This window comes from Gymnoscopelus braueri (assembly GCF_963280865.1).
Source record: "Gymnoscopelus braueri genome assembly, chromosome: 8".
NCBI lineage: Eukaryota > Metazoa > Chordata > Actinopteri > Myctophiformes > Myctophidae > Gymnoscopelus > Gymnoscopelus braueri.
Genome location: NC_137609.1, coordinates 890,027 through 906,215, shown reverse-complemented (window position 1 = coordinate 906,215; position 16,189 = coordinate 890,027). Strand labels below are relative to the sequence as shown.

General features: G+C 45.0%; 1 protein-coding gene across 1 annotated transcript in view; it reads right to left on the bottom strand.

Annotated features, from left to right (window-relative positions):
• Positions 1 to 16,008, bottom strand: part of LOC308090018 (NLR family CARD domain-containing protein 3-like) — a gene marked incomplete at its 5' end in the record, with an annotated part of 29,699 nt that extends 13,691 nt beyond the window's left edge. The window contains 3 exons of the mRNA XM_080435045.1: positions 9,546 to 11,340; positions 11,578 to 11,687; positions 15,872 to 16,008. Coding sequence (XP_080291171.1) covers positions 9,546 to 11,340; positions 11,578 to 11,687; positions 15,872 to 16,008 — 2,042 coding nt within the window. The remainder of the gene's footprint in view (positions 1 to 9,545; positions 11,341 to 11,577; positions 11,688 to 15,871) is intronic.
• Positions 16,009 to 16,189: the final 181 nt, after the last annotated feature.

Here is a 16,189-nt window from a genome sequence, read left to right as displayed (position 1 = left end):
GAAACAACAGTAGTCTGACTGGAGGTTATGCTAGCATAGCAGCCATCATAGCTATTCAAGCTAACTCACCCTGAGTGAGGGAACGTTAAGGTCCGTTACCAAGGGAACCGGTGATGTCGTCACGTGATCCAGCGGGCCCGTCCGTACGGCGCCCGTTAGAGACCGTGGAAAGATAGCGGTGGTATGTTTTTTAGCGGAGTTGGCAAGGTGCTGCACTAGAACAACGCTGTGTTGTTGTTAGTGAGACTAGTTAGCCGCTAAGAGACACAACAGTAGTTTGACTGGAGGCCATGCTAGCATAGCATCTAGCCTACTTAGTCAAAGCCAACTCCATGGGAACTGATAACGTCGTCACATAATCCAAAGGGCCCATATGCCTAAGCGTGGCGCCCGCTGGAGACAGTGAAAATACCAGAGCCCTGGTCGGGAGAGTCGAAAAAGTCACGTGACTGGTACACGAGAGCATTTCACGACGCCACATCCCGTTTGCCCAGCTGGGTTTGTGGGGATGGTGGGGGCCGCTGACGTCACCGTTTCCATGGGAACCGGTTCGTGAAACATGGGGAAGTCACGTGACCGAGCACGGAAGCCTTCCGTGATGTCAACATTAGGTCTCACGCCCCCCCCCCCCTTCTGTTTCGCCAGGAAATATTCCGAATAGAACCCCAACCGGTTCTGAGTCGGAGATAATTCTCTGATTGCTCCCTTGTTCAGGAGAGACACAACCTCCTCTCTCAGCGTCATGGCCGCTTGGCTCGAGAGAACAAAACTTTGTCTGTTAGCGGAGGTTGGCTGGAAGATTTCAACCTGTAGCCCCTCTGAACGGTGCGTAGCACCCAGGGGTTTGGTTTGCAAGCTTTCCATTGATTCAGACACTGAGCGAGGGGATTCGTGGGGTTGTTGGGGGCTGCTGACGTCACCTGCTCCATGGAGCACGCTCCCGTTCACATGGGAACCGGTGACGCCTCTGATCTGACCGCAGGGGCCATCAAAGAGGTGTCCACAAGGGGCAGCAGCGCTAACGTTGGTCCGTTCGTCGGGCACGAGGAAGTCACGTGACTGGGCACGGAAGCCTTCCACAATGTCAACATCCGCCCTGCAGCTCAGCCTGTAAGCGTTAGCTGGGCTCGTGGGACGGAGGGGGCTACTGATGACATCACCTCTTTGGAGCACGTGCCCGTTCCCATAGGAACCGGAGACGCTGTCGCTCTGAGTGACGTGGTAGCGGAACCTTTCAGCGATGTTGTTGTTACCCGGAACGGAACTTTCGCCCAACATGGGGAGTGTAGACGGTGTAACACCGGGGCCCTCTGACATGTAAACTTCCGCCTCGCCTCGCCCGCCATCTTGGGGAGGTTGAGGGAGGTCTTGTCTTTCCTCCGTCCTACAGTGGCGCTTTGACGCCATCTGCCGGACGGAAGAAGGAACTGTGACCCTTGTAGGATTTTGTGTTTACATGGGGCACTTGTTATATACCTTGAAGCAATACGTTTGAGACATTTGATTCATTGCATTTGGTAGCACTACCTGCATTTGATTCATTTTGTTCATAGTATGCATAGGATTTGTCCCAGCAGTGTTCGGAATGTCGTCCAGGGGACAAAACCAAGCACTGTGGGGCGTGGGCTCATTAACACTTGCATGACTAAGCCATCAATATGACCGATTTTGAGAATTTAAAGTGGATTATCTTCTCTCATGAAGCTCTGAGAAAGTTCCCCTTTCATGACTTTTCCTAAATATTTGTTTCAAATCATCTCCGTTTTTTTTCTTCTTCTGAAACGTATTATAAATATGAAATATATACCATATATACCATCCCAGCCGTTATATTTCGGCTAAATTGACCGTTCTCCCCCTCTCTCCCCCAGGCAAGAGCAGTTGACGCCTCCAGACCCCCCGCAGAGCGGCCCGTAGACGAGCATACGCAGCGAGTCTATGCAAGTCTATGTTGCCATGTCTGCTTATTATAAGCGACTTTGGGCTTGTTTTTCACGTCTTTCTATTATTATTATTATTATTATAATTATATATATATAATTACATTATAATGGTAATAATAATATAGCTGCCCACGTGTTTTGTGCACAGTTTGCACACTGGGTTGTTTACAAGTTACTATAGTTCGCTTGCTGCTACTAAATTTAAAGCAGCATTACATGACGGTCATATTATGAAACTTCAACTTCAAACTTCAACCTGTTTTTTGCACTTTCTCCATTTACAGCCCGTACATCTGCATAAACGTTCGGATTTCAAATATAAAGTTTTTATTCCGTGGCCACGGATGTTACAATTTACTTCGGGTGGGTATAAGTACCCGTAACTTCTGTATTGTTCAATAAAAAGCATTTTAATCCGATTGGCGGTCATTTTCTCATAGAGTTATAGTGTATCAGAGTGCAATTACACCTCCCAACCGATAGGGTCACGTAGTTGAAAGCATGGAGAAAATACGGAGAAAATGGCCACCGATTGGATTAAAATGTTTTTTTTTGGACAATACGGAAAATATGGGTACTTATGGGTTACCCGAATAGAATTGTAACATCCCTGGCCATGAGGTAAGGTATATTTGAAATCTGAACGTTTGTGTAGATGTACGGGCTGTAAATGGAGAAAGTGCAAACACCAGGTGTAAGTTTATCGCTACATGCTAAGAAGCTAACGTAAGTTCGTCAGCATTAGTTTGGGCACTTTGGGGTCGGATTAGTGTTTTTGTTGGAACATTAAGCCGACACGCAACACCACGTTTAATGTTACGTTGTAAACAACCACTATCAAACCTTTTGTTAACTTATAACTCGATCTCGTTGTGGTGAACGCTTGTGTCTCTTCAAGTTGTTGTGTTTTTCCCACATTGCTTGTCTTCGGATAAAATCAAGCATTGTGTTTTGTTCTCCACATCGATGTAGCGAAAATGTGTCCATATCACCTCTTCTCTTTCTCCCGAGCCCCGTGCAAAGCATTTTACCGTTTTATTTTGTAAAGTTTCGCTCTGAAATCTGAATCCTCCTGCCATTCATTTGACGGTGGTGTGACTCTGTGTGTGTGTGCGTGCGCGGCTGCAACTTTAAAAGGGGGTGTGTGTGAGTGAGGAACAGCATGCCCTGCGCTGCGCATCAAAGGAGACAGGGAGTGACAAAATCATATAATAAATATATGATATAATATTTCGTCTCGTCTTTGTTCGTGAACTAAAATGACCATAGATTTTCGTCTTGTCTTTATTAGTCAACGAAATTGCATAATGATTTAGTCCCAGTTATTGTTTATTCATATGGGTGGTGGTCTGGTCTCGTCTTCGTCCTTTGAAAAATGTGCGTTGACGAACATATATTTCGTTTCGTTTTCGTTAACGAAATCAACACTGCATGGAAGTAAAAATGAGATCCCCACATACACAAATCACAAATCATGATTACATATAGGAGACAGATAGAAATACACACTAGCCTACTGCTTCATGTCTCACTGTTTTCTCAGGGCACAACGCAGCAGTAACACTTTCATAGACCTGCCTGCTTATTTCTCTCTCAAAATTTGGCAACCCATTTTCAACTCTCAGCTTTTTAGAAGACAATGGAACCCCCCACTGTTTGGGGGAGAAAGTGTGAACTAGTCTGGAGCACAGAGGGGAGACAGTGGCCAATAGGATAGCCTGATTTGGGGATCAAAATGATCGTTTTTCAGGCATGGTGGAGGATAATGAAACCTCAGTCATGCGAGTGTTAAAGAGAGATGCTGACTGGGATCCCCTGCTTCAGGGACCAATCCGCATCGGTCTTTGACACGTGAAAAAATGAGCGGTTGTGTTATTGGCAATACTTTTATTCCACACACAGGCTGCATATTCACATACACTGGGACCATAGGACGCTAATTCAACTGAACCCTGTTCATAGAATAAAGCGTCTCTTTTAGTCTCTTTGCACCCTCGTTCTTTGACACGTGAAAAAATTTGCGGTTGTGTTATTGGCAATACTTATATTCCACACACAGGCTGCATATTCACATGGGTAATGTGCTTATAGGAAAAACCAACGATGCTGGGAGACCACCTTGGGACTCTGCATCGAGGCCTCCTGACCGGGCTGTGATGTGCTGATGTATGTTTACGCATCTTTAATGCAACAAAGGAAGCACAGAAACAGTGTAGAGGCACAGAAACGGTGTAGACATAATGAACAGTTTTAACATACATTTATGAAAACTCAACATGTGTGTCAGGGTGCCTGATTAAACCTGTTAGCGGTTGTCCTTCTCATCCTGGAGCCTCCCTGGGTGCTGCTGAGAAGGCTAACAAGCCGGTGATGTGCTAGTAAGCCAGGCTAAGCTAGAAAGCACCTCTAAAGGTCTTTACTTGTTGCTTAGTGAGGCTAGCTAAGCGGTAAGCCAAAAAACACTGCCTGACTGGGGCGACGTTAAGACTAGCGCTGCAGCAGCTAACGTGGCTAGTCAGGGCTGCTGTGTCCAGGGCTGGACACAGCAGCAATGGCGAGGACCGGCGATGAAGTCATTGCCCTGGAGGCGACTTCGCGCCGGCTTTTAGCAGCACCGCTGCTCCTCGGGGCGGCAGAGGCCTCCGCTGTGGGTCTAGGAGGATCGACCGGCCCTGGGCTAGACATCGTGACCTCCTGGACATCCTGGTAGGAGGTGACCTCCCCTTCATGCTCCTCTTCCCCACCTTCGTCCATGCCGTCGTCTGCTCCTTTGGTCTTCTCGACGTCGGAGTAGACGCTGCCCTCTGGCGTCTGTGAGTCGCCCCAGGCGGGGGGGGAGAGGGGGGGGTGCCGCTGTCGTAGTTAGGCCCACTGGCCACGACAGCACTGGCGGGGACCGGCGACGAGGTTAATACCCCGGAGGCAACCTCGCGCCGGGCCTTAGCAGCACAGCTGTACCTCGGAGAGGCGTGTAGAGGTGGGCCCATGGCCCCAAGGCCTTCGCTCGCAAGCGGTGCGCTGAACCCCATGGCGAGGGGAGCACCGATACGAGCGCCGCTGCTCGTCGAGGCCGCTAGCTTCTTAGAGGCGGTGCGGATCATCTGCTGCTACGAGGAGGCTGCAGCCGTCCAGGCCGCAGACTCGTGGTGCCTCCATTCCTTTCTCTCCGACACGTGGTGAGAACAATAGGCTAGGTAGCCACCTAGCCTAGCCTAGCTTCTAGCTTGCGGCCTAACCTGCTAGAAGCCTCGAGCTGGTTCGTCATGGGGAAAAGAGAGAGGATAGGATAGAAATAAACAAATAATTCGATGAGGTAACGCGGAAGCGTTATTTTAACGAAACTTTACACCCGAAACACCCGTGGAGGTACACCCGTGTGCCCTCGCTTTGGGATTTGTTGGGATCGAGCTAAGTTCTCCGTGCTGTTGTAATGTAACTCTGCGCATTCGCTTGTGCAGAGTGAAGAAAGAGGGCGTATCCCAGTTACACAAGGGGTTTTATACTCCTTCCGGACTACCGGTTTCGCGTAACATGACCCTATCCAATGAATTGTTGCGGGAGTCCATGTGTTTTGCTCTGTGCATCGCCAGGGGGCGCTGATATCCCATAAGTAAATATATTACGAGAGGAGACACATAATAACATATGTTTTGCAAAAATAGCAGATATACAAGCTCATAGTGCGGCACTCTGTGCCACGCTATGTGCTTGTAAATCTGCTATTTTTGAATAGCCAAATAAATCTAAGAAAGACAGAGATGTGTTCCCGGATTGAATGGGTTAACTCAGAGATCTTCTATGTAGTTCTCGAGACATTAAGAGGATGTTAGTAAGAACAGGGAACCAGAGAACAGAGAAGTGGAAGACAGATGGAAAGTTGTCTCTGTAAACTACAGCAAGGGTTCCTAAACTTTTCAGGTCGCGACCCCCCAAAAACAAAACACCCATATTTGAACTGGAGACCCCCCACCCTGACAAGCACTTGGAATTGTAGGAGTTGAGGATTTACATTTAGTTTGACTCGGTTCCACAGATAAATACAGTGAAAATAGCCGATCTACAAGCTCACAACGCCTCGCAGTGCAAGGTGTTGTGAGCTTGTAATTTAACAATGTTTGCCTCTTTCTTACATAATATTTGACAATTTGTCCAACTTGGTATTAAAAAGTCCTTGAATTGTAACTTTATAAGTGTGCAGATACCCTGTATACACTTATACTGTATGTTGGTTTGATTACTGTTGAGTGAGAAAACAATGATGCACATTAAGATAATCATCTGGGGACCCCCCAAAATAATTTTGGGGGGTCCCACTAATTTCCCTGGGGGAACCACTGTACAGCAAGCAACTTGCATTGATGTATTAAGTAACTTGGTAATTCCTCATTAAAGTGACCATAAGCTCATTGTTTAAAAGAGCATCCTCTGTACACCTTCACTAATGCTCTCCTTGGTTTGACTGTTGCTACACCTGTCAACCTTTCACTGCCACCATGACACACACTGGCATGTCAACTGTTTCAATGAGAGAATCTAAAGGAATTCTGCAAGTCACTGACCTCACTGAGTGTGTGTGTGTGCGCACACACACACACACACACACACACACACACACACACACACACACACACACACACACACACACACACACACACACACACACACACACACACACACACGTGCTTGCAGGAACAGAGTGAGGTAAACGGAGGGCGTGTGCACAGTTGGCTTGTGTTGTGTCTGTTTAATTCATTATTTTTCTTGACCTCGCTAATGCTTTTGGATCAGTCCCTCACAGTTTCCTCTGGGCATCCTTTGATTTCTTTAGGATACCCGAGACCATCAAGCACCTTGTCAAGTCCTATTTTCAAGATCTTCAGCTCTGTTTCACCACGTCAGACTTTACCACTACATGGCACCGCATGGAGATCGGCATAATGGCAGGATGCACCATCTCCCCATTGGCATTCACCATGGCGATGGAAGTCATTATAAGAGCCTCCAAGTGGGTGGTGGGTGGTGAGCGGCTGACATCTGGCATCCGTCTACCGCCCATCAGGGCCTATATGGATGACATGACAACCATAACAACAACAATACCTTGTACCAGGCGCCTCCTAGGGAAGCTTCAAGAGAACATCACTGGGGCCAGAATGAAATTCAAGCCATCCAAATCAAGAAGCATCTCGATAGTTAAAGGCAAACTGATGGAACAAAGGTTCTTCATCGATCAAGAACCCATCCCAACGGTCACTGAAAAGCCTATCAAAAGTCTGGGAAGATGGTACGACTCAAAGCTGAAGGACTCTGATCAGGCACATGAACTTAGGCAAGAACTCATCAAAGGCCTGGAGGTCATTGACAAATCCATGCTGCCCGGCAAGCTGAAAATCTGGTGCCTGCAGTTCGGATTACTACCTCGCCTTATGTGGCCACTAACCATGTATGACATCACACTCACAAGAGTTGAGAAGATGGAGAGGATGATTAGCTCTCATCTGAGAAAGTGGTTAGGGGCCCCTCGATGCCTAAGTAGTATAGCTCTGTATGGGCAGGGGCTACTTCAGCTTCACAGAGGAGTTCAAATGCACCAAAGTGAGATTAGAGATGACCCTGACAGAATCAAAGGACACTGTAATCCGAGCTGCTGCCCCAACCCTGGCAACAGGAAGGAAGTGGACAGTTAAGAATGCCGTACAGTAGGCAAAATCTGCTCTCCACCACAATGACATCGTGGGCCAAGTTCAACATGTAAGAAGTGGCTTGGGGCTGGGTGAAAAGCGACCCTGCTGGAGCAAAGTAGCCTCACGGGAACGGCGGAAAATGGTTGTGGCCGAAGTCCGCCGACAGGAGGAATCAAGCAGGTGTGCCAAGGCTGTGTCGCAAGTAAAACAGGGCCAGTGGATGAGATGGGAGAGTGTGGAAAAACGAAACATCAGCTGGAAGGACATGTGGGAGATGGAGACAAATAGGATAAGTTTCCTTATTCGATCCACCTATGATGTCCTTCCTACCCCTACAAATCTCAACCAATGGCTGGGCGAAGATCCATCATGCCCCCTGTGTTCAACACGAGCTACACTCAGACACATCCTTGTTGGGTGTAAAGTGAGCCTCTCCCAAGGACGGTACACCTGGAGACACAACCAAGTACTAAAGTGCCTGGCAGCAACTCTGGAAAGCAGGAGAACCACCATCAATGCCTTGCCACCCAGAGTAACCAACTCAGCCAACTCAATTGCGTTTGTTCGAGAAGGGCAAAAAGGACGGCCAAAGTTTCCACCAAGGGCCAGGTTGGGTGAACTGGAGGCAGCCAGAGACTGGCAGATGCTGGTGGACGTGGGCCAACGGCTCACAGTTCCACCAGAGATAGTCATCACCAACCTGAGGTCTGATCTAGTCCTGTGGTCCAACTCACAGCGCAGAGTGTACTTTGTGGAGCTTACAGTCCCTTGGGAGGATGCAGTACAGGAAGCCTTTGAAAGAAAGAAACTGCGCTACTCAGATCTTGCAGCAGAGGCAGAACGGCGGGGCTGGAGAGCAAAGGTCTGCCCAGCAGAAGTTGGATGTCGGGGCTTTGTGGCAACATCAACTGTGAGGCTGATGAAGGACCTAGGCATCAGCGGACAAGTCCTACGCCAGGCCATCAAGGAACTATCCAGACTAGCAGAGCGGAGTAGCCAGTGGCTTTGGCTGAAAAGGAAAGACCCTAGTTGGTCTCCCAAATAAGCCGGCTGGACAGATGCAGAGGGAAGTGTTTCTGGGACGCCAGAATACACAGCTGAGCCTACTGGAGACGTCGTGGGGTTAAATCAGCGAAACGTTGGTGAAAGTAGGAACCGACTTGAAAATCCCTAAGACGTGTCTGTCCAGCTGTCTCAACATCACAGCGCATCAAGTCTTCTATCTTTAGGTATGCGGCCAAGTGCAAGCCTGGCTCAGGGAGTAGGACGCCCCTGCCATGCAGAGTCCCTAGGCACTTTGGATCTTTAACATCATGTCCTGTGTTTTTGAAAGCATTATGTTTTAGGCGTCAAGAAAAGTTAAACCCCCAAAGACCCCAGGGGTCCATGAGGGGGTTCCAGGTCATCATTATTTAATTTTTATAAATATATCATCAGAATCAGTTTAACCACTTTAACCTTATATACATCAGCTATTTGAAAATAGAAGATCTACATCTACAAGCTCCCAAAGTGCCACGATGTGACAGATGTGAGCTTGTAGATCTTGTTTTGTAGAGTGTAGTATTGTCAAAGAATCTTAAAAAAGAAAAACACTATTGGAATATTTTTTTTAAACAAATCTTGTGTGGGGGTCCCTGGCACACGATGTATTCAGGTGGGGGTCCGCAGCCAAATATATATTAATTTATATAATACAAAATAAAGTTTGAGAACCACTGGTTTATACAGTATATCTCTCCGTCTCTCTCTCTCTGTCTATCTGTGCGTGTGTGTGCGTGTGCGTGTGCGTGTGCGTGTGCGTGTGCGTGCGTGTGCATGCATGTGTTTATTATTTTATATTATTCTAAATGAATGAATGCATGTAGTATATGAGTGAAAGGTGCTCTAACATGTTGATATTCACATGACTACTAACCTGGCTGTTGTGCAGTTCCTCACAGCTGGGATCAGCCTGTATTGCCCCCCTAGTGATGTGTTGTATGTGTCCAGGTCGAACACCTCCAGAACCTTCTCTGACATCTGCAGCATGGTGGCCAGAGCTGAACACTGGGTCTCAGAGAGTTTCTTCTCTGATCTGCTCTCTGACTCCAGGTACTGTTCGATCCCCTGACTTACTGAGGGGTCGTTCATCTCCATCAGACAGTGGAAGATGTTGATACATCTGTCAGCAGAGGCATCGGAAACTTTCATCTCCTTCAGGTTGTTGATGGCTGTCTGGATCTCCTCTGGACTGTTCTCTGTCTGAACCAGCAGGCTTCCTAACAGACTCTGGTTGGACTCCAGTGAGAGACCATGAAGGAAGCGGACAAACAGGTCCAGGTGACCACTCTCACTCTGCAGGGCTTTTTCCATAGCAGCCTTCAGGAAGTCAGAGAGGGAACTGTCACTGTCGTAATTAGCATCTTTAAGGAATGTCTTCAGGACCTCTATGTTCCTCTGTGTGAAGCAGTGGTACAGGTAGACTGCAGCCAGAAACTCCTGGATGCTCAGATGAACAAAGCTGTAGACTGTTTTCTGGAAGAGCACACTCTCTCTCTTGAAGATCTCTGTGCACACTCCTGAGTACAGCGAGGCTTCTTTCACATCAAGACCACACTCTTCCACGTCTTCTTGGTAGAACATGATGCTGTGTTTCTGCAGATGTTCAAACGCCAGCCTGCCCAGCTTCAGAAGGACTTCCCTGTCAGTCTCCATGAGCTGCTGTTGATCCAGTTCATGAAACTCATCATACTTCTGTTTCTTCCTGTTTGTCTGGACCAACAGGAAGTGGCTGTACATCTGAGTCAGGGTCTTGGGCAGCTGTCCTGTCTCGTCTGTCTTCAACATGTCCTCCAGAACGGTAGCAGTGATACAACAGAAGACTGGGATGTGACACATGATGTGGATGCTCTTTGATGTCTTCATGTGTGATATGATTCTGCTGGCAAGCTTCTCATCACTGAATCTCTTCATGAAGAACTCCTCCTTCTGGGGGTCTGTGAACCCTCGTACTTCTGTCACCATGTCAACACATGCAGGAGGGATCTGATTGGCTGCTGCAGGTCTGGTCGTTATCCAGATGACAGCCAATGGGAGCAGATTCCCCTCGATGAGGTTCGTCAACAGCACGTCCGCTGATGATGTCACTGTGACATCAGAAATGATGTCATTGTTGTGGAAGTTCAGTGAAAACCTGCTTTCATCTAGACCATCAAAGATGAAGCCAACTTTCCAGACAGCGAGCTGCTCTGCTGTGACCTTCTTTAACGTTGGGTGGAAAACATGTATCAGGTTGAGAAGACTGTACTGCTTATCTCTGACCAAGTTCAGCTCCCGGAATGAGAAGGGAACCAGGAGAATGACATCTTGATTTTCCAAATCCTTTGCCCAGTCCAGAGTGAACTTACGCACAGAGAATGTTTTTCCAATGCCAGCGATGCCTTTGGTCAGAACTCTTCTGATGGGTGTCTCTCTGCCAAGGAGGAGGGGTTTAAAGATGTCACAGCAGTTGATTGGTTTGTCATGGAGGGTCTTCTTGTTGGAAAGTTTCTCTATCTGCCACACCTCATGTTGGTTATTAACCCCTTCACTCTCTCCCACTGTGATGTAGAGCTCTGTGTAGATGTCAGTGAGGGAGGTTCCTGTCTCTTCAGTGATGTGTTCTGTCACACAATCAAGACTGTTCAAACTGAACTTATAATCCTTTAAATCCTCCTGCACACTGATATCTGCTATGAGAAGACAATGAAGACATTTTAAACATTCATCTTCATTTATAACTTTACATTCTTACAGCTGTGTTCTCAAATTATGATTTTAAATCCTCCATTAGGAAACAATAGACAGCCAGGATTTATACTATTGTGTGAATTGTTTTAGTCAAGAGTTGACAGATTTTTTTCTGCCATTTAAATATTTAAAGTCATTAACATGAATAGTTAATTAGTGTAAATTATGTCCTGTCTTACTTTGTCCACTGCTGGTTTGACTGGATGTCTTCAGTCCAGTTGTGGTTGTGAATGTCTCTCCTGAACACCTGGACTGCTCGGTCACAACACAATTACTCCTCTTCCTCTCTCTGTGGACATGAACAACATTTATTATGACAATATTCTTGACTGAAATAAGGATATTTCCGTACCGTTTGGTGTTGATAAGTATACATTAATAGGGTCCACTCTGTCATGGAATTGTACATTCATAATTCTCCCTTCAAGATGTTATTGTGCACTTTTCTAACAATTTAACTCAATCCTATAATCTCCAGACATTTAATTCCCATGTTTGTTCTTTTCATTGCTTATTGTTAGAATTAGAACTGCCAAATTCTTGACCTTTTGTGTTTTTGGACATAGTAGAGAAGTAGTAGTTACTGTGGTCACATTAGTAACTTTATTTATTTATTCAGAGAGGTCTTCTCTCTCCAGAGGTCTAGCTCAATGTCCCATGGGGTTTATTTTAACCCTTTGTTACACCTATTCCCAACCCGAACCATACAATGGAGACAATAGAAAATACCATAACTCTTGAAGTAAACATACAGAGACAAATGAACACATTTCTATATATAATTTTGACCCAAGGAATTCATTAGAGTGGTTATTATTAAGATTCAAGCAGGTCTTGACTCTATTTCAGGACAGAAACTGCAAAAAACAAACAGAAAATGTTCAAATCACATCTACTGTATATTAATCCTTGTATTAAATACTTAAGGTGTATTCTACTTTACCCCATGTTTTTTAGGACCCTTATGGTGTCTAGTTAAGATTTCTTCTTGTTGCCCAGGTCAACATATGTCCCATGGGGTTCATTTGGTGACCATTTTAAATCGATGCCCACAGGAGTGGCGTTTTCATATCTGAACCAGATAACGTACAAAGACAAATAAACCCACTTTTTCATAGAATGTTTACACCAGGAATCTAATGGAAAGGTCACTGACATGGTACAACCATTCTTTATTGGTGAAAACACACAAATATAAAATTCTATTTAGGCATAATATAACTTTCTTAAATAATCAAAACACAATTTCACTGATCAGTATCATCCATCTCATCATCAAACTCCACCTCATCCTCTTCCCTCTCATCATCACCATCACTGATGACACCAGCAGCCAACAGGTCAATGATAGATAAGGGCAGAATTGGCCCACAAGACCAGACAGGCTCCAAAATCCCTCCTTCTGTCTTCTGCCACCCCTGACCATCATCATAGGATTGTGGGGGATGAGTGTGTCCTGGCATGGGGGCAAGCGAGCTGGTCCACGCCTCAGCCTCTACTGCGCCTTGATGGAATCAAGACCACTCTTGATTCCATCAAGGCGCAGTAGGGGCTGAGGCGTGGACTTTTGGAGAAATTCAAAGTGCAAGGTCCAGCCACCAGGAAACCCCAGGACTTTAAGTTCTTTCTGGGCAATGAGGAAAATAAGCGACAGCTCTGCCAGTTGATGCTCAAGGTCTGGGGGAGTAAGGAGGCAGCATCCCGGCTGGCAAATTGTAAAACAGCTGATCTCATCGTGGAAGGAACAGCTCATAAACTTGTGGCATTAGATTGAGAAGTGAGTTGATTGATCAATACCTATATAACTTTGGTGAGTTCTTGTGTTAGCAGATTTGCCAAGAATGATTGTTGATGACAACATCAACCTGCTCATCTACCTTGACACTGGCACAGGCAGGCACCGTCAGCTGGTAAACGTCACGGAGCTACAACCTCTCTTGGGCAGCCATACTGTAGCACCCTGCTTGGGTACCATGTATTCAGTGGTCAGGGCTGTACTAGTTCCTTCAAGGGCAAGGTGGCACCACTCAAAAAAAAAAGAAAAGAGATGGATGATACTGATCAGTGAAATTAAGTTTTGATTATTTAAGAAAGTTAAATTATGTCTAAATATAAGCCAGAATTTGATATTTTTGTGTTTTTCACCAAAAGAATGATTGTACCATGTCAGTGACCTTTCCATTAGATTCCTGGTGTAAACATTCTATGAAAAAGTGGGTTTATTTGTCTTTGTACGTTATCTGGTTCAGATATGAAAACGCCACTCCTGTGGGCATCGATTTAAAATGGTCACCAAATGAACCCCATGGGACATTAGTTGACCTGGGCAACAAGAATAAATCTTAACTAGACACCATAAGGGTCCTAAAAAACATGGGGTAAAGTAGAATACACCTTAAGTATTTAATACAAGGATTAATATACAGTAGATGTGATTTGAACATTTTCTGTTCATTTTTTTGCAGTTTCTGTCCTGAAATAGAGTGCCTGAATCTTAATAATAACCACTTTAATGAATTCCTTGGGTCAAAATTATATGTAGAAATGTGTTCATTTGTCTCTGTATATTTACTTCAAGAGTTATGGTATTTTCTATTGTCTCTATTGTATGGTTCGGGTTGGGAATAGGTGTAACAAAGGGTTAAAATAAACCCCATGGGACATTATTTGACCAGGGCAACAAGATTCAAACTTAACTAGAATATACCTTAAAAATGTAGTACAAAGAGAAATATAGATGTGATTTCAAAATATTCTGCTATTTCTTTGCTGTTTCTCTCCTGAAATAGAGTCAAAATGTGCTTGAATCTTAATATTAACCACTTCAATGAATTCCTTGCGTCCAAATGATATAGAAAAATGTGTTCATTTGTCTCTGTAGGTTGTTTACTTCAAGAGTTATGGTATTTTCTGTTATCTCCATTTTATGGTTTGATTGGGAATAGGTGTCAGAAAGGGTTAAAATGAACCCCATGGGCCATTATTTAACCAGGGCAACAAGAATAAATCTTAACTAGACACCATATAGGTCCTAAAAAACATATGGTAAAAAATAATACACCTTAGAGGTTTAGTACAAAGAGAAATATAGATGTGATAATTGTGATTTGAACATTTTCTGCTAGTTCTTTGGCTGTTTATGTCCTGAAATAGAGTCAAGATGTGCTTGGATCTTTATAATAACCACTTTAATGAATTCCTTAAAAATGTGTTCATTTGTCCCAGTATGTTGTTTACTTCAAGAGTTATGGTATTCTCTGTTATCACCATGTTTTGGTTTGGGTTGGGGTAGGTGTCAGAAAGGGTTAAAAATAAACCCCATGGGACATTAGTTGACCAAGGCCCTGTTTCACGAAAGCGGAATTAAATTATCCTGGTTTAAAAGGCAAATCCAGGTTTCGACAAGCCTGCGCTGTTCAGCCTGGTTTATTCAGTTCCACGAACGCCAAGCCGGGCTGAGAAGGAGCAGCTTTGTCGAGCCAGGATCGTTAAACCAGGCTGAATGTGCGTTCACGTATTCCTATAAAAGACCATGAAAGTCGATAGCAGAATCCTTGAACTTGACCATTCATGGAGCCCAAAACCAGAGCGGCGTTCTTCTCTGTGGCTGAACAGCAGCACTGCAGCAGCTCATGGAATCATACAAGGAAGTAAAATGTATAATAAGCAAGAAAGGAAATACAGCCGCAATACATATAGATCCAGATAGAAAGCGTGGCAAAGTATTGCCGACAAATTAAATGCAGAAGTTGTCGAAAAATATCCAATTAATTTATATACAAGTCCATAAATATATAATTCAGTTAGGCTTAAACATGAGGAGTTTAAGTGAATTTTGGAATTATAATTATATAATTATGACCCCCGGCCGCCATGGGGACCCCCGCCCCCGCCCGTGTGTGTGAAAATGACCACTGTGGTTGTAAACTAGCAATGACTGAGAGCTGCACTTTGCACCTTTTATGACAGGTGTAAGATAGGGCCCTACAGTATGTCTTGTTTTTCAGTTGCACGTACAATTTAACACTTTGTCATGTTCTAGTGTTGTGTATATTGTTTAGGAGGATTCACATACTTTGTGTGTGGAGGTCCAGGTTCATTACTGAAGTCAGGAGGATGGCATTTAGACCCGTCACTCTTCATAGACACACAGCTGGGTGTTGGAGACTCTGGTCTGTGATAAACACTTCTAGAATTATACAAATATTGACAATTATCATGTGGAGGAAAAGGCAATTTGTTCAAGATTCCTAGATGTTTTGTTCCATATGCAAGTATAATAGAGTCATATTCTAGGGGTTTGGCTTCACCACAGTGTGGCAAACATAATAGAGACACAATATAGTTCCAAAAACACAGAGTTGCATAGATAGATAAATATTCCATAGTTTGTAGGGTAACATTTTAGATATCTGTGCTATGTCATGTTCTAGTGCTGTGTAATGTGTATATGGTATAGGAGGATTCACATACTTTAAGTGTGGAAGTCCAGGTTCATTACTGAAGTGTGGAGGGTCATCTTTAGACACACAGCTGGCTGTTGGAGGCTCTGGACTGTGGATGTGCTGTTTGTCACTTCCCTCCTCCTCTCTCTCCACAGACTCACTCATCTTCTGGTCTTTATTTAACCTTAAGTTACAGACAATACAATAAACCAATGCAACTGGAAATGATGGATGCCTGTGCACGCACGCACGCACGCACGCACGCACGCACACACACACACACACACACACACACACACACACACACACACACACACACACACACACACACACACACACACACACA